General features: G+C 34.5%; 2 protein-coding genes across 7 annotated transcripts in view; one reads left to right on the top strand and one right to left on the bottom strand.

The window, feature by feature from the left end:
• The window catches only part of LOC118898295 (CD302 antigen), a 132,141-nt gene extending 127,150 nt beyond the window's left edge, over positions 1 to 4,991 (top strand). The window contains exon 6 of one of the 2 annotated variants that reach the window (XM_036858506.1): positions 2,283 to 4,991. In XM_036858506.1, the coding sequence (XP_036714401.1) occupies positions 2,283 to 2,485 (203 nt within the window). In that variant the 3' untranslated portion in view covers positions 2,486 to 4,991. The remainder of the gene's footprint in view (positions 1 to 2,282) is intronic. The other variant, XM_036858507.1, reaches the window with a different exon arrangement.
• A 331-nt stretch (positions 4,992 to 5,322) lies between these two features.
• Positions 5,323 to 18,464, bottom strand: part of MARCHF7 (membrane associated ring-CH-type finger 7) — a 45,126-nt gene continuing 31,984 nt past the window's right edge. For 3 of the 5 annotated variants that reach the window (XR_005020659.1, XR_005020658.1, XR_005020657.1), the window contains 5 exons: positions 13,686 to 13,795; positions 10,663 to 10,776; positions 9,128 to 9,176; positions 8,413 to 8,598; positions 5,323 to 6,634 (listed from right to left, as the gene is read on the bottom strand). Coding sequence is in view for 2 of the 5 variants with exons in the window: in XM_036858508.1 (XP_036714403.1) it covers positions 6,576 to 6,634; positions 9,128 to 9,176; positions 10,663 to 10,776; positions 13,686 to 13,795 (332 nt within the window). In the remaining 3 variants the exon portion in view is untranslated. The remainder of the gene's footprint in view (positions 6,635 to 8,412; positions 8,599 to 9,127; positions 9,177 to 10,662; positions 10,777 to 13,685; positions 13,796 to 18,464) is intronic. The other 2 variants (XM_036858508.1, XM_036858509.1) reach the window with 2 other exon arrangements.

Here is an 18,464-nt window from a genome sequence, read left to right as displayed (position 1 = left end):
ACCTGTGTAACTACCACTCAAATCGAGATATAACATTTCCATCACACCACAAAATGGTGTGTCCGCATGCCCCTCCCAATAAATGCCCACCCTACCAGCATCCACCCCACAGGTAACCACTATTGATTTCTATCACCATAGGTTAGAGTTGTTTGTTCTTGAACTTCACATAAATGTAACTTTTTCAGTCAGAACATTTTTTTGATTCATCAGTGCTGCCCATATATATTGTACTTTTTCTATTGCTGCACACTACTTTATAAACATACCATAATTTGTCCATTCTCCTGTCTATGGACATTTGATCATTATTAGTCTGGCATGAATGTGATCGTGCTATGAACATTCTCATACTTTTTTTTTGGACCTTTGTTCTCATTTTCCTTGAGAGTGAAACAGCCATAGGGTAGCTAATAATGTTTAGCATTATTAGAAATAATCAAATAATTTTTCAAAGTGGTTGAACCATGTTAACATTCCTGCTGACAAGTTCCATTTGCTCTACATCCATCCGGTGATGGTCTTGTCAGTCTAATTTTAGCCATTCAGATGGGTATGTAGAGTGATCTTATTTTAATTTCCCTGATGAAAAATGATGTTGAGCACCTTCACACATGTATTAGCCATTTGGATATCTTCTTTTATAAAATGCCTATTCAAGTCTCTTGCCCTTATTTTTTCCTTAATATCATGATTACTTTCTCTCAGTTTGGAGCTTGCTATGACTGACAGAAGAGGAGAAAAGGAGTGTTTATGGGTTCATTGGGTTCATGTATATATAGGAGAGGTAAATCCTGACTCTTCTATAAGATGAATATATATAACATCTTAAAAAAAAATCAAGCAAAGCACCACCTCACTCATTAAGTTGGCTATCAAAAAGAAAAAAGAAAGAAAGGGAAGAAAGGGAGAAAGAAAGGGAGAGAGAGAAAGGGAAGGAGGAAGGAAAGGAAAGAAAAGAAAGAAAGAAAACAGAGGGACTCCCTGGTGGTCCAGTGGTTAAAACTGTGCTTCCACTGCAGGGGGCACGGGTTTGATCCCTGGTTGGGGAACTAAGATCCCACGTGCTGCACGGTACAGCCAAAACCAAACCAAACCAAACCAAAAAAAAAAAAGAAAACAGAAAATAACAAGTGTCGACAAGAATGTGGAGACCGTGGAACCTCTGTGCACTACTAATGGGAATGTAAAATGGTGCATCCACTGTGGAAACAGTACAGGAGCTTCCCCAAAAATTTAGCATAGAATTACCATATGATCCAGTATATACCCAAAAGATGTGAAAACAGGGACTTGAACAGAATTTAAACAACCATGTTTATAGCAGTATTATTCTCAGTAGCCAGGAAGGTGGAACCAAGTCAAGTGTCCATCTACAGATGAATGGGTAAGTAAAACATGGTATATACATACTATGAACATTATTCAGCCTTAAAAAGGCAATTCTGACACATGCTACAACATGCATGAACCTGGAGGACACTAGGCTAAGTGAAATAAGCCAGTCACAAAAGGACAAATACTGTATGACTCTAATTATTTGAGGTACCTGGAGTAGTCAGCCTCAGAGACAGAAGGTAGAATGGTGGTTGCCAGGGGCCGGGGAGAGGGGGGAATGGGGAGTTAATGTTTAATATAGTTTTCAGGTTTGCAAGATGAAAGTTCTATAGTTGAATGGTTATGACACAGCACAACAATGTAAATGTACTTAATGCTACTGAACTGCACATTTAAAAATGGTTAAGGTGGTAAATTTTGTTATGCATATTTTACTACAATTAAAAAAAATTTTACATCAAAGAGCAATATAAGCATGCATGGAGGCAAATAACAGAAGTAAGAAGAGTGGCTGCTTTGAGGAATGGTAATTAAGGGTGAGTAGTAGTAGGGCAGGAGGAGGAACACAGTATTTTCATTACATACCCTGTAGAACTATGAATTTTAAGCTATGCACATGTACACTTTGGATAACATAAAATAATATATGCAAATAGAAATATACGGTGAAACCTTCAGTGTGGATAATTTCCATTTTAGGATCTTAAAGTAGACTGGAGACCTGCAAAGTTTATTTCAAATTTTGAAGTATGGCAATTATTCAAGCTAAGAAATATAAATTTTGATAGGAATAAATGTGTGTAACTGTTTTTCTAACCAATGTGAGAAATTCTCAAAATAGTGAAATTTTATGTGATGAAACTATATTTGTGCTCCCCAAAGAGCAATACTATCAACTTGTGTATCCTGATTTCCCATATTTTCTTTTGTCTTTTCCTTTACAGATAACCACATTTTAATATCAGCTTTGGTGATTGCTAGCACAGTAATTTTGACAGTTTTGGGAGCAGTCGTTTGGTTCCTATACAAAAGAAGTTTGGATTCTGGTTTCACCACAGTTTTTTCAGCTGCACCCCGATCACCTTATAATGATGACTGTGTTTTAGTAGTTGCAGAGGAAAATGAATACGATGTTCAATTCGACTAAGGTTTTGGAAATCTCAGATTAAGAAATCAAATACCTTGACAGTGATTCCTATGCAAGATTCTAATATAAAACCTAACAATGAAAATCATGGTTTTTATGATGTATTACCTAATTCCAGTAACATCCACTATTCTCATGTAATCACTGACTGTGACAAAAATTAATCTTTAGGATTATAAGAACAAAGTTTTTTAAAAAGGAATAATCTTAGATATAATTTAATGGTTTTAACCACCTCCTCAAATGCACCTTTCACTTGAATGAAGGAAAGCTTAAAGCCCAAGTATTAATAGTAAATCAGGTAAAAAAAAAAAAAACCCAGTCTACTTGTTTTACCTTCTCCATCTTCCCTCCCACTGAGTTGAACCACCTTAGTTTATAGTTGAATTAAAAAAAAAAGAAAAATTCTACTTATCACTATAATTTTAGCAATCACTAGGTCTTTAGTAATTTCTATGGTCTTGCTCCTTTATCAATAAGGTATGGAAGAATAAACCTGACCTTAAAATAGATTTTCTACATTTAGATATCACTTATGCTTGTTACTCTGATAATTCCTCGAATAGTTCCATCTTCCTTTACGATTTACATGTAGAAAATTTTACAGATTTTTTAACACCCCATATGCCACATAATTATACAATTTCAGTACTTTCAGAACACTGTTTTGGACCACAAACAGTATTTAGCACTGATCATAAATGGTCAGAATTTCAGTAAGATTTAATAAATTTTGTGAAACAAAAAAAATTACAGCCATACCAGGAAGGTGTGGAGGAGGCTGGCATTGCGGGTAACTCTTGGGTCATAGTGTCCTTCAAGGATTTTTCTCCTACCACCATATCTGTTCCTATATCATCATCTCTCATGCTCCCCAAGCCTTGATGAAGTTTATCATTCAATGACATGAAACCTGTGTAAGCAATAACTGCAGAGAAAAACTAACTACTACTGTAGTGATCATGTTCAAAGTTTTCAGTATGTGTATTGTACATTTTAAGACAATGGTGAAATAATCATTTGGGGGGGTAAAAAATGAAAATGGAAGAAAGCTGAAACAATGATTTCTTTAGCAACTTAAAAACACAGTATTAGAAAAGATAATGTACTTCACATAAAATTGTATTTACTATATGTAGAAACTTGAAAGTGCAAGGAAAGTAACCTCTCTCCCTAACGCATATCCCATCAATCATCTTATGGGAATACTTTTCATATGGATAGAGACACTATCATCTCTCAAGGTTGACCAGTGGCAACGAAGTCCTAGCTTGCGCCATCTGTTTCCACTGGCCACCATGAATCAGAAACATCCCTCGTCACAATTAATGGCAGTTTTCTTAATGAGACATGTATAACTGCAAAGTGAATAATTTGACTATGTGGTACTAAAAACCAAATTTTATACTAGGTGTTATTACAAAACAATTATGCTCTGTAAAACTTTGAGATTTTGTGTATTGATTGAGATGTCTATTTTATTACTGATAGAGTATTAATGGTGCTGCTAATCGTGAACATTAGACTGGAATTCCTTACTGCTTTTCCTCCTCAAATTCTACCACTCCTTTAAGAACTGAGACCAGCCATCTGTTCCTTAAAACTTTGTAACTATCAATCACAGATCTTTACAGTATCTAATACACTAACCGCTAGCCACATGTGGCTATTTAAATAAAGTTCATTTCCTCAACTGCACTAGCCATGTTTCAAATGCTCAAATCACGTGCAGTTAGGAGCTACCACGATGGGCAATGCAAATTGTAGAACATTTCCATTATCATAGAAAATTTCAGTGGACAATGCTGCTCTAGAGTCTCCCCTTCCACTTCTACATAACTAATTTTCTTCAGTTCATTTCAGTAACTTCTACCGAATAATGACAGCTCTACCAAAATGGCTGTTTTAACTGACTTAATTTTCCATGTTTGATTTTATTTTCAAACAAGTCCTTAAAGACCCCGGTAATGCAGTGCTAAATCTTAATTCTCTTTATATATCTGAACATCTGTAATAGGCCCTTGTATCTATTTGGTGGTCAACAGATAACTGAATCATTCAAGTCTGTATTTATTTTTAATATTAACAGTAACATTAGCATGCCTGTTTACATTCAGAATGTATAAACTGCTTTCTTCAAACATCTTGGTTCTACCCAATAACGACAATGTAATTCTTATGTTTGGCAACTATTACTACTATCATTACATTTTACCACTTACTTTTAACTACATTTCCTTAGGAATTTGCAATCTTAAATTCTTAGGTATTTGAGTAGTGTATGGTCTCTATTTTGTTCAGAATTTAAAAGTGATACCAATGAAAGATTTTTCTTATTCCCTCTAATTCACATTTACAGGACATAAGCAGCTAATACAATACTGCAATACTAAGTGGTACAAAGGAACTACAAGAATACTATAAAGCTCAAGCCACTGTCTGTATCTCTGTCATTTAGCACTTAATATAGCAAAACTATTAATAAATTGTATGCACACCAATGGAATGTTTTCTACCATTTACTTAAAATTTTTAAATAAAAAATTTTGTGGGTTAAGACACTACATTTTCATGCTGAGTTCTATTAAAAGCATAAATGTTTCAAACTCAAAGCATCCCTAAAGACCTGTAGAATAGATATTGATACTGGCATCCTTAAATTTTGCATATCTGCTTTAAGGAAGGCAACGCAAAGATAACAGGCAGAAGTTGAGCAAATGTTTTAGAAACAAACAAGTATATTTCATTTAAAATGGGATTTAAAATAAGATTCTTGGCTATAAGGTTTGAAGGCTTCTTGAGCACCTGTTTAAAAGGAAACATTTCAAACTATAAAGTAAATCAATCAGTATGCACTTTATTTCAAGCCAAAGTTTTACATTAAGACCAACAATCTGACTGAATGTGGGCAAACTGTTGATTCACACGTGAGAAATTACATGGTTTCTATTTAGGTTCTGAAAAAGTAGCTTGACAAAAGACTTTATTTAACCTGAAACCCGCCTGAAGGCATTTTTAAGTGTATCCTAAGGGTGTTGACAGAGAAAATATACAGTGTTATGGACATATACACAACTCAGGACCACAGTATGGTGAACAGTTAATGTTCATCTCTTCTCTAAAGGTAGTGAAAAATATTAAGTCATCAAATAAATGCTTAGAATTACCAAGGAACAGTTAAAAACGACCAGGATCCAAACAGGTTATTTATATCATATTTATCTATAAAGAAGTGACAACACTAAAAAACACATTGAAAACCAGTGTTTTAAACTCTGAATGTGGGATTTAAAAATATTTCGTTAACTTGAGACTGCAATAATACTTTTAACCAAATAGCATCTGACTGGCAAATTCTGATATAATTTACAGCTGTAATATTCCTAAATGGAATATCTACATACTGTGGCCTATCAAATATAATCTGCATTTTGCATATCAATACAAAAATTTATCCATTTGTACACTTTATTTATATATTTTAAAAATTAGATTTCATTGCTAAGTGAATTTAGAATTCAAATTAAATTTGGAAACCTAATATAATGAATGCTCTTCTTAACTTTCTCCCCATTCTTTTTTTTAAACACTGGAAGCAAATGATTATGAAAATGAGACCGCAACTTAAGGCATTTTAAAAAGAAAAATAATTAGGTGCCATTTGGCAATTTATTCTAAAAGCATATTTTGTCCCACTTTTTTCACTAACGAGACTAAAACACCAACCTTTTTTCATAAATATAACTACAGTAATCACAACACAAAAAAGGGCTGTCAGCATTGCTTAGATATTTAAAACAAGGGTAACACTTTCCCCACTCATCTAAAAGAAAAATACTTTTAATTACCAGTTTATAAACATCAGATTCACTGGCCATGTTAAAAGGCCCAGCAGAATTTTAATTCAGCAACACTTGAGAATGAACATATATATACATGCATAATGTGTGTGTGTGTGTATATATATATATTCATTCTATATATAGACAGTAAATGTGTTCAATAGGTATTTCCCCAGAAAATTAATTCATACTTAATTGCCAGTTTTAATAAACACTGTTCACAGATCATCCATTTGTCTCATATGAAGTTAGGCAATATCAAATGTTCTGTTATGGTCTCCATCTTCTTCAGAATCATCCTCTGAAGCTGTTGAAAGAAAACAGGATGATCAAGAATGATTTTAAGGGGGATGAGAATGGATGTGTAAGTATGAAGCCAGAACAGCAATGACTTGTACGATAAAAACCCCAATGTAGTATATGCCAGGGTTAGTGCGGTCTGACTGTGGGTGAGGCCCGTCTACAACGCTCCCACCCCCCATTTTCATTTTTTCTTGTTTTTATTAAAATGAAAATGTTTAAAAATGTGGCCCAAGAACATCTAAAAAGTTTCTGAGATCAATTTGTGCTCACAGTAGCTAATGAGAAATACACTAGAGAAAGAGTAAACTTAAGGCAAGTGCTCTCACACACCTGAGTAGAATCTGGCTTATTACCGCTGCATGTTTGATGTATCCGATGAGAATGAAAAAAAATGTACATAGAATAATAGGTTATGGGTGTTCTTGAAATTTACATCAGAGCTATGTCTATACAATGCCAAGAAAAAGCTCTATTTAGTCAAAAAAGCTTTATATAGACACAGCCTAATATAATTGGATTTAGTAAAAACCTTTTGTTGAGATTATTCCTATGCCTCCACGTTGTCAGAAATTTATCACTCTTGCAACATGTCCGACCTCAATTTATTTTAGTCATTAGTGGCTCAAGAGTTTAATATAAAACTTCCACGAATGTCTTTAAGAAGGACACAGTAAGTACAAGACTATGTAACTGTCTGCATGTGAAGGAAAATGGAAGTTCACTAAACATCCTACCAGCATTTCCCCTATTATCAAGGGCAGAAAGGTTAAATGTACACTCTTCTTGTATTTAACACTGTACAATTTAAGGGCAACCAGAAAAATGGAATCAACAAGAAAAAATTATGCAACACGTACAGATGAAACTTCAATCTCCATATATTTACCTTGCAGAAATTTAAAATCCATTTAAAATAAATATCAAGCATATACTTAGCTCATGAAGAGTAAATCCTATGCTTAACTTTTATGCAATATCATGGAGAAATGTCAAACTAAAAAATAAAATAGCTTTTCAGAGAATTTCTCATGTTTTCTATTGGATTAACTCTACAGAAGAAAATTCAGTCAGAACCAATTTTCAGAATGTATTAATACTCTAGCACTTAGAGGAGTTAACTTGTAGCACCCACATCTTTCACTCTCAGTTGAGTCTGGGTATATATTTCAACTTCACCTTTTCCCTCTCGTTCACATGTTGGGAGTAGACCCTCCTATATGTTTAGAAAACTAAATTCTAAATGAGAATGTTAGTTGAAAACAAACAAGCAATCTGGGGAAAATGTACACTGCAACAAATTACTCTCATCACATTTGACAAAGTATCAATTATAATTTACAAAAGAGAGATCTTTGTATTAGCCAACATGATGGATCTGAACTAAGAAGGTATGAAGGAAAAAAAGATTTACACTAAATGAAGTCCCACTTTATTATATCATTTGATTCCTTTATATACCATTTCCACACATACTAAAGTTGTGAAAATGCATTACCTCGTTGTACCTCTAATCCTTTTAAAACTTTAAAAAAACCTTACTTCAAAGGATGCTAAGCTTTCTCTAAAGGTAAAAATATTATGCACATTACAGGTTAACAGTCCAAGTATTTTGAAGATGAGTATAGAAGATAATCAATTGGAGAATACATATATACAAACACTTCAAAGAGTGTACTGGAATCTGATCATGGGATGCCAGTTGCTTTGGGTGAAAAAGCACAATAGGTAGGGTAATCTTGGATTCCCAGGAACTGTTCCAGAGCCACCAATATCTGTGCCCACCTGGTATGAAGCACCCTGGAGGTTGTAGGACTTTGAGAAGAGGGTAAGCTGTGCAGATGCCTGTAAAGATTTGGGCATTAAGTGCCTTCACATAGGAGCCCAGGCAGAAGTCCTAAAGCTGGAACGTGATCTTAAGAGATTGGAGCTGCTGGCGGAGCTGGCTGCCTATTAAAGGTCCATGAGGACCTGAACAAGGAGCAAAAAACAAAAAACAAAAAAAAAAACAAAAAAACTATGGCTTCTGTTAGGGACTCAGAATTAGGACTCTTTCACCACTAAATTCCTAGAACTATATATAAACCCAGGGAACACCTTTTATGATCTAACAAAGCTAAAGAACAAGTAAAATTTCACACACAAAAAATCTAAAGAAGTGTGTTTTGATTAGTAAACATGTCTTCTTTTAAAAAAGTGTTAACATTAAAAGTGTTAAAATTAAGGTGATTAAATATATATTTTTAATTTAAATAAAATACTGATGGTTAAAATAACACCCTTCCATACATTAAAATTAATTTAATTTTTAAAAAATAGGCTCTTAAAAAACTAGTGTCAGTTGCCCAACCCATCTTTCCCAAATCAATTATTCTGGTATTATTAAGACTATAAATGAAGCTCTAATTTGATAAAAGAGTATATATACTTAGGTTTTGCTCTGTGGGTTTAATTTGCAAAAGTAAATTCAACAAGTCTGGGGAGGGGAAATTCCACCTACTTTCGAGATCTTCCATATGTGCCTGAAGAGTTCTTGCAAGGTTAATAAACTAGAAACAATGCAGAAAGAAATACAGTAGTTTAAATGTAGCAAATGGATCTAAAGAGAGAATCAGTATAAGAGATTCATTTCTACTTAAGTCAAACATAATTTTAAGCCTTTAAATAGGGGGTTTTTCTCCCCCCACATCAAAACTTACAAGCTTAAGGATATGATTTTTTTAACGTCTTACATAATCATTATTGCGATGTAAAAATCATATATTAATCACGTAGAAATTGGGAGCAGATACAATATAATATTCTATGAATACCGCTGTCTTCTTGCATTGATATAATACTTCCAAAAACTATGGAGAAAAAAAATTAAACCTCTGCAATTTGGACCCAAGTGAATTTTAGTGGTCAATTAAAAAAATAAATCAGTATTTTCCTGCCTAGAAGTATTGCATTTGACTCTGTACTTTTTAAAAAAATCATAAAAGTGACTTCCACTTTAATATTAACTTGTGTATACCTTTTACAAAGGCATGAATTCAACACATCTTATTATATACTTTATATGGTTCGTTCACTCTGAAGAGATTAAAGTTGCCTGTTTAGAAATCAAGAGCTCTTTGCTCAAATTCTGAAAGCTCTTGATAGTTCGTTCTCTTTTCTCTGAATGATAATAATCTGTCAACTGGCTCACAGGAATAATGTTTACATGATTACAGAAAAATGTTCTACCCATATACACTGAATTGGTTATTTGATAATTTTCAAAATATAATAGAAACATTATACCTCACCATAAACTCTACTAAATTTTCATCACCAAGAGAACATCTATATAAAAAATAGTTTGAAGGATATGTTTATGAACACATTTCAAGATATTAGGTGTTCAGAATGCTACTGTAATGAGATATAGACTCTAGTCCCTGCTACATAAAATGGGCAAGGCAGTAGAGTATAAATTTCCATAACAGTACCTTTTAATTAAAAATACCTAACAAACAGCTAGCTTAAGTGTTAAATTAAGGCAATAGTGTATAGACTAAATGCCAAATAGTCCAGATCTTAAGTAGTTTGAAATATGGAGGCTTAAAAACTACTACACTGGTAATCTTTTACAAGACAGTAACAAATAAATTGAAGTTAATTTCCCATACTCTTTCAGCTTTTGGAGTTCAATTTCAGGTTTCTAAATTAAAATAATGAGTCTTGTTTTTGTTTTTTAATTAAAAAGAGCATTTTCCTTAGTACTTCCAATTCTGTCCCTGTTTTTCACTGAAATATATTCCAATCACCTTCAAGAGCTAGAAAATTACTTCTTTTTCTAAAACAGCTTTATGAAAAAATTAGGCTGCTTGATACAGAGGTAAGCCAGACAGCAATTTCTATTGAATCTACAGTATCTTTAATTTTAAGAAAGATTTTAATATAAGAACTCCCCAAAGGAAATAGACTGTGAACATATAGAACAATCTGCTTTCCAAAGCAAACACTTGTTGCATCACATCCACCCTTTTCCCCTGCTCCAAGGTTACTTACTCGGACACGTGTGCTTGGTTCATTCGTATTTCCCATCATATCAGAAAAGCTTTGTTCGCACAAGTGCAATAACACAACTAGGTAGAGACCAGAGCTGATAAACTCATACTCAGCCTTCAACAGGGAAGCAAATGAGAAAAAGAAGAATATGGAGAATGAAAAATTAATAGACAAGAGATTGACATCCAAAGTATACTGAGAAACTAGAGGAAATGTATTCATATCCAGTCTTAGTAAGAGATACAGCACCATCTATTAAACCAAGAAATAAAAAGTCACCCTCCATAATTTCATAATTTTACTAATGCTATAAGGTGTACAAATAGGTGTGTGAATATCCTCTTTATTTTCATACAGTCTTCTTTTATGTAATTTATATAAAAGTGGGACTTTTAACTCATTTGATGGTAGAATGAATGCTCTGGTTCTATCAAGTTATAAAGCGCCTAACAGATTTTATTAATACAAATGGTTATAAATGTTTACTTGATTATCATTTCATCTATAGCTAAATCAATAAATTATACAATTAAAACCTAGTCAAATGGGTCAAGTGTTTATTACATAATTAACTTTAAGGTAACAGTAAGTATAAAAATGAATAAAGGTAATAGAGTAACTGTTCTTCATATCATTCACATAGAAATTTATAGTGGGTAAAACCTGTCCTTTGGTTGAAAATTGTTGTTTTGAAGCTAATAATACAAGTCATGAATATAGTGTTATTAAAAATCTAATCTATCCTGTAATTTTTATACAGTGAACTACCTGTAAGTTGTACCATTTTTGGTAATTAACTCATCTGAAGTTAAGAACTATACGTTCTTAGTAACAACTTCAGCAAGTAACTGGTTATCAGATTCCACAGAGCATTCAAGAAATTTGAAATTGACTTATTAAAACTTTCTTTAAATCTTTGCTTACTTTTCTTATTTTTAACTTAAAAGGAAATAAATTTATGTCCTGAAAATTTTTTAAAAAAATTTTAATGTTTATCACCTTGAAAAAAATGAAGCTACTGGATAATGAGGAAATAAACTGCATTAAGCTAATCATTTCAAATGAGAGTAGTTCTTGGGCCCCCAGAATCCAAGATTCACACAGAACAAAGAAGTTAAAGCCAGGAAGCTTAATCAAGGCTGTCACTGCTTTTACAATGACTCCACCTAATATTTCCTCACACTTAAATTATTTAAGATTGTGGGTCATTAAATCCTTGGAGAACCATGAAAACATTCCTGGTTGAATCGAAATGCCAAAGAACCACCTTTAAGAGACATGATGGAGCACCTAGAGAAGGAAGAATGGCAGAAGAAAACCATCCTTTGAAACCTACTCTCATTTTGAGAAGATGAAAAAAAAATTTTTTCTTTCCATCATTCTATTTTTACATACTCTTTTCCCCGTTCTTTAAAATACCAATGCTCAGCTGTCTAGAGAGACTCCTTAGGGATTTAAGACAATTCCTTGCTGAAAACACTATTCTCTTTGGACAAGTGGCTCATTAAAGAATAGAGTAATAATTAGTATGAATAGCATCTATGCTACATCAATTGCCTTAATGGTTCATTAATTATATCAGTGATTCTTAACGTGGATCTAAGTAATCAGCTTCAAAGGATCTGGGAATTCCTTAAATCACATACAAATATTGTGTCTTTGTATATTTTGTTAGGAGTGTGATTTTAATCAGATTTTCAAAGGGTATTCATTATTCCCACATTTTAAAAGTAAAGGGTATCCATAAAAGATCATGTTGCTTGATTCCATTTATACGAAATATCCATAATGGATAAATCCAGAGACAGAAGGCAGTTGGTGGTTGCCGAAGGAAGGGGGGACAGGGAGCAACTGGTTAAGGGGTACAGGATTTTCTTTAGGAGAGATGAAAGTATCTTGGAAGTAGATGGCAGTGGTGGTTGCACAACATCGCAAATATACCGAATTGTTCACTTTAAAATGATTTTTATGTTTATGTGAACTTTACCTCTATCAAAAAAAGGGGGGTGTCCACTACTCCTTAATTTAAAGTGTTTTTCAAGCATTCATGCATTCTCCCACCATCATATCTCTTTTTATAACAAATATGCTAAGCACACTTGGAGAGTACGGCTCTTGAGTCATCCTTGTAATCTCCTTTAACATCTTTTTTCCCCCAGAATTTTCCTTTAGGAGGAAGAAAAGGGGGAAAATATTGAACTCTTCATTCTAACTATCTAAGCATCTCAAAAATTTTTTTTAATTTAAAGCTTCAAGAAACAAAAATTAGTGACCAAATCAATTATTAGGAGAATAGTTATCAGTAATACCAAAAAATCTGAGAAATGAGAAGAAAATATTTGAAAAAAAATTTAATAAGATCAGATTATTCATTATATGAATAGACTATAATGACACAAATACTAAAAGAAAGAGGTTTATAAACAATGTGAACTTGGAATTAAAGATTTCTTAAGTAAGTTGTTCATCATAAAGTTAGAGGTAGGAATGAGGAGAGTGGAGGGAACCAGGATAGTAGAAGAACATGGGGGCAGATAGGCACATAAAAAGCTATTCCAAACATTAAAAAAAAAAGGAAGGGAGGAAGGGAGGGACGGAGGGATGGAGGAAGGGAGGGACAGAGGGATGGAGGGAGGAAGGAAGGAAGGAAGAGGATGAAGATCCAGGGCTTGGTGTTTCAATCATGTTCTAGGACTAAGAGGTATTCACAACTGAGACAGCTCTTAGCATGCCTATTTGGGGACCACTTAGTAAGCCTTTATTTTCACGTTTATTTAGGAACCATATAATAAATTTTACCTTAATAATTTAAAACCTGCGACTTGCTTTTTTGCCTTTCACTTTCAAAAAGTTATAGGAAAGTAAAGAAAAATTATAAAATTATACCTAATGCAGTAAAAGAAAATGTTATTATTATTATTTTAATGCAGGTTTTCTGACCATGATTTAATCTTTTCTTCAAGAGTTGTCCTTTAAGCACAGAATAGACACTTACCAAGGTAAATTAGGCAAAATATACTAACTTGTTCATTTGCATGAGCTCTATGTAGTTCATGAATATCAAAATCCTCCAGGTTAAGCTGCAACTTCTCTTTACAGAGTTCACAGGTGGTTACAGCCTCTAGCGAAGAACCTGGTAAAAAATTACAAGTAAAGCTTAATTTTGCAGGGTCTCCACAAAACATTTTTCCTTGTAGGTTTAAGCTTAGAACACAGAAAACTGAAAGGAAGGCAGGGAGGAAGAGATAGCAGGGAGACTGTGCTACGACCATAAACCAGTAATGTCTCCTAAAATATCAATCAGTAACACCTGATGTGCATGTCAAGTCCTACTCTGTGGTACCTAAGCCTCCACCCATTTTTTCCCCCAGATGCTCATACATTTTGATATGGGAAGCTGACAATGGAATGTTAGTTATCTGTACCTCCTACTTCCTCCTTAAGTACTCTGGCAAGATGCCAAGAAAACATGGTATCTAAAACAACTAGTTACATATACTCAGGCTAGTATCTTTAATGTGACGACATATACTAAGACCTTCTGTGGTCGAAGAAATGTGTCTTCCCTGCAGCACAGAAGGCAAAAAAAGGGATCCACCTTTGTTCAGATAAAAACAGCTCCCCTCCGCCATGAAAAGAATGAAGTCCTTATACATGCTACAACTGCTAAGTAAAATAAGGCACAAATAAGATACAAAAAGGACAAATGTTGTATGATTTCACTTATAAGAAATATGTAGAATAAGCAAATTCATAGAGAAAGTAGATCAGAAGTTACCAGGGGCTGGGGAGGAGGGGGAGAAGGGTGTTAGTGCTTAATGGGTATAAAATTTCTGTTTAGGGTGACTTAAAAGTTTTGTAAACAAATAGTGGTGATGGTCACAAAACATTCGGAATCTACTTAATGTCACTGAATTATACACTTAATAATGGTTAAAAGGGCAAATTTCATGTTATATCAATATATATTTTACCACAATTAAATAAAATTCCATCTGTCCTGTAGGCACTCAACACTTGGTTACTCCTAAGCTTCTGGCTCCAATTAAGTAGGTCTTGTCTAATTAAATATATAGCCATTTTCCCCCTTGTGTTTATTTTTAGACAGGGTTTTAAAATGAAAAAAGGTACTAAAAATTAGAGCAAGTCATGTGCATAAACAAGATAAAGATTTAGATTCAATTTAACTAACATTTACGGAGTGCTTGTTATGTGCCAAAATAGATTAGAAGTTCTGGAGATTCAAGGATAAGTCCATAGTGTTATGACCTGATGGAGAATATAAAGAATGTGAAACTTTAGAAGGCTTTCTCTTATCAGACATTTATTCTCTGATTCAGAAGCAGGAAAAATGTGATGGTCATAAAATATGGACACTGGATATCATTAAAACAAAGTCTTTCACATCTTAGGGTTTCATTTTTCTCTTCTACGGAACAAGTGACCTACAGAAGTTGCTCAAAAAGGTCATATGCAGATGGGAGGAACCCATTTATCCCTACAATCTTTAATCCAGGATTCTGTCCTTTACATCCCACCTCATTCAGTAGGCCCTGACTGCATTTGCCTAAACTTGTACTAGATGTATTCTATTCATCTTTGAACATCCTGTAGAGTTTCAACAGTCCATATATAGTAGCTGCCTAATAAATGTTTAAATGAATCTCTACCAGAGAATCACCTACCAGATGGGGTCTTTATGAAAATACGAGAAAGCCTTGTGGAAACTAAAAGGAAGGTTCAGTTCTTGAGATCTTAACATTCATTTGACCATGAATACTTATTATTACCTTTAAAACCTATTTAATTGAGTACTTACTATGAGTCCAATACTGTGAGAAACTATTCATAAACATCATCTCATTTGACCTTAACAACAAGCTATTACTCAATTTGATTCATGACGGAATTGAGGCTCAACCCCAGACCTACTTAAAAATGTTTAGGAATGGATCTGAGGCATCTATGTTTTTAAAAACTCCAATGGGTAATATTTTGATCAGCAACCAGGGTTCAGAACCAATGTTAAAAGAGACTTACTCAAAATCCTATAGTTAAGTGTTGGAGTCAATATTCCAACCTAAGCATGTCTAACTCCAAAAATCCAATGTTCTTAGACAATATATTGTATTATCTGTTTTCCTGCCTACATAATACTAACAATCCAATTGCAAATGTAACAGAAGGTGAGTCAAGTTGTTTTTCATTTTGGTGATACCTAACATTTCTGGACCCTTGCTAAGTGTCAAGAACCATGCTGAGCACTCATTTTATCTTAATAACACCCCAGGGTGATGACTAATAAAGCCTATGAGGCTGTCATAACACTATACAGCCAAGAAGAGGCTGCTACAGGTAAGACAGCCCATCACACAGGTTTGGGATCAGGTTAGTTTAGAAGAAAAGATAACCCCCTACCCCAAGGAGGCCTTTGCTAACCTTGCAGCAGGAAAAAATTTCCCACTACCTTCGTAATCTCCAGTTTGAATAGGTTACCCAAACTCCTCCAACAGATTATTAACATTAAAATTAATACCATCATACCTCACAACCTGTTTGCCTATGCCACCCAGCTATCACCATCAGACTGTCATTTTCACACAATTATGTACATTTACTACTCTGATCTAATTTCCCACCCTACTAGTCACATTTCACTAGGTCCTCTGGTACTCATGGTCCAACATTAAATTCCTCTTAACCAATCTCCTTTATGAATTATCTCTTCAACTTCAAGCCTAAACTACAGTGCTTCACAAACTGATACATACTCTTCTGCAGCCATTTTTTTCCCCACAACACTTTGTACCTCAGGACCAAGAAATAGGCATAGATGCCCCCTCCCCACACCTATTGCTGTTTTGAAACTCTAAGTCCCTCCTCATTCATTAATGACTTTAGCACGTCTCTTCTTTACCCAACTTATTTCTTGGCTATTTCAACAGCCACATAAGACCACATTTGATTCCGACTTCCTCAACATCCTTGCTTCCAATATTACCCTTCCCCACGGTTATGGTCATACCGTTGACCCTGTCATTGCAGTGTACTGCACTACTCCTAAAATCTGTATTTTAAGCATCCTCTCCTGTGCACCTACAACTTTTCATCATTTTAGCTCACCTACTCTGGCAATTCTCTTCAATGTCACTGAGATTCAAAGACACTGACCCTACCACTTCTCACTATCCACTTCCTAATGTTCTTACTCCCTTCCTTATTTTGTCTAATTTCTAGGCTCACCACAACTACAGCCTTACAAACACCCTTAACTCCCTTCATCATATTTGCCTGGCAAAGGTCCCAACCCCATCAAACTCAAATCCTCATCTGTATCCAAGTATCTGAAAACTGCTTCTAAAAAAAAATGTACACGTATCCCAATCCCACTTTTAAATCATATTCATGGCCACAGATTTTTATGGACATTAGTACTACCTGAAAACCCTGAAAGCATTTTAGAATGTTATTTTCCCCACACATGAAAATCTCTTAACCTATCCCCTCATCAGCTAAAGACCTTACTAAGAAAACAGAAGCAATTATATAGGAATTCAAGCACCTTCTCACCAAAGCAACAAACTGATCAATAATCCATATCTACACTAGCTTTCTAGAGATGAAGTACCCTTTTTCCTATTAAAGGCTAACTACTCAACTTGTGCTCTGGATCCCATCTTTCCTTTCCCTTTTCATAATTTTTTTTCTCTCCATTGTATCTCTTGTTAAAATAAAAAATGCCCTCAAATTTCTACCTCGAAACAAAAACAAAACAAAAACATGTACCATGACCCCATATAACTCTCCAATTCCTACCCTGTATCTCCAATCCTTGACAGTAAAGCTTATTGTAAGAGGGCGTCTATGCCGCTGCTTCCCCAGTCTTACTCAGCTCAATTTAATCATACAAAGACACCTCCCCAGCACTGAAGTCACCAAGGTCATCCATGCTACCAAATCCAGCTGTCATTTCTTTGTTCTTATCTCTTTGTTCTGATTTCTTTGCAGTACCTGACAGGGTTGGTTACACCCACTTAAAACATTTTCTTCTTTTGGCTTGCACAACACGACATTTTCTCAGTTTTCTTCATACCAGACTGAGGCTGCTCCTCAAATCTCCTTCTCTGTTCCCACTAAGCATTTGGGTGCCTCAGGGCTCTGCCCTGGGCTCATTTTTTTAATATCTGCTCTTGCTCAAGTGACCTTATTTAATCTCAAATCTTAAAATATTATGTGCTCATGATTCCTAAAACTGTTATTTTCTGCACTAAAACCCCTGAAACATCACGCCTGTCTTGCTAACTGCCCATAACCATTTCCATATGGTTATTTAATAAACAGTTCAAATACAACATTTCTAAAACAGAACTCTCGGTTTCCTCTCCCAAATTTATTCTATTCTCAGTCTTCTTTATTTTCAGTCAATGGCCCCACCATTTATTTAGTTGCTCAAGGCAAAAATATGAGCTTCTCTAAGTGTTCTTTCTCCTTCACTCCACCACATCCAATCCACTGGCGAGTCTTACAGAATCTACCTCCAAAACATACCAGAATCCATCATCCATTTCTACCACCACCACCACCATCACCACCTCTTGTAAAGATAGATTCCTGGTTGGTCACCACAATAGATTCCCAGTTGACCTCCCTGCTTCTACTCTTGTCACACTAAAATCCACTCTTCACAGAGCAGCCAAAATATAAATAAGATCATTTCACTCCCCTGACCTTCAGTGGCTTCCCACGACACTTACATAAAAATCTAAGCTTCTGACATTAACTTTCAAAGTCCTAAATGAGCT

This window comes from Balaenoptera musculus, chromosome 7 (assembly GCF_009873245.2).
Source record: "Balaenoptera musculus isolate JJ_BM4_2016_0621 chromosome 7, mBalMus1.pri.v3, whole genome shotgun sequence".
Taxonomy (NCBI): Eukaryota; Metazoa; Chordata; class Mammalia; order Artiodactyla; family Balaenopteridae; genus Balaenoptera; species Balaenoptera musculus.
Note: the sequence above shows the minus strand (reverse complement) of the source record. Positions and strands in the feature narration are given on the sequence as shown.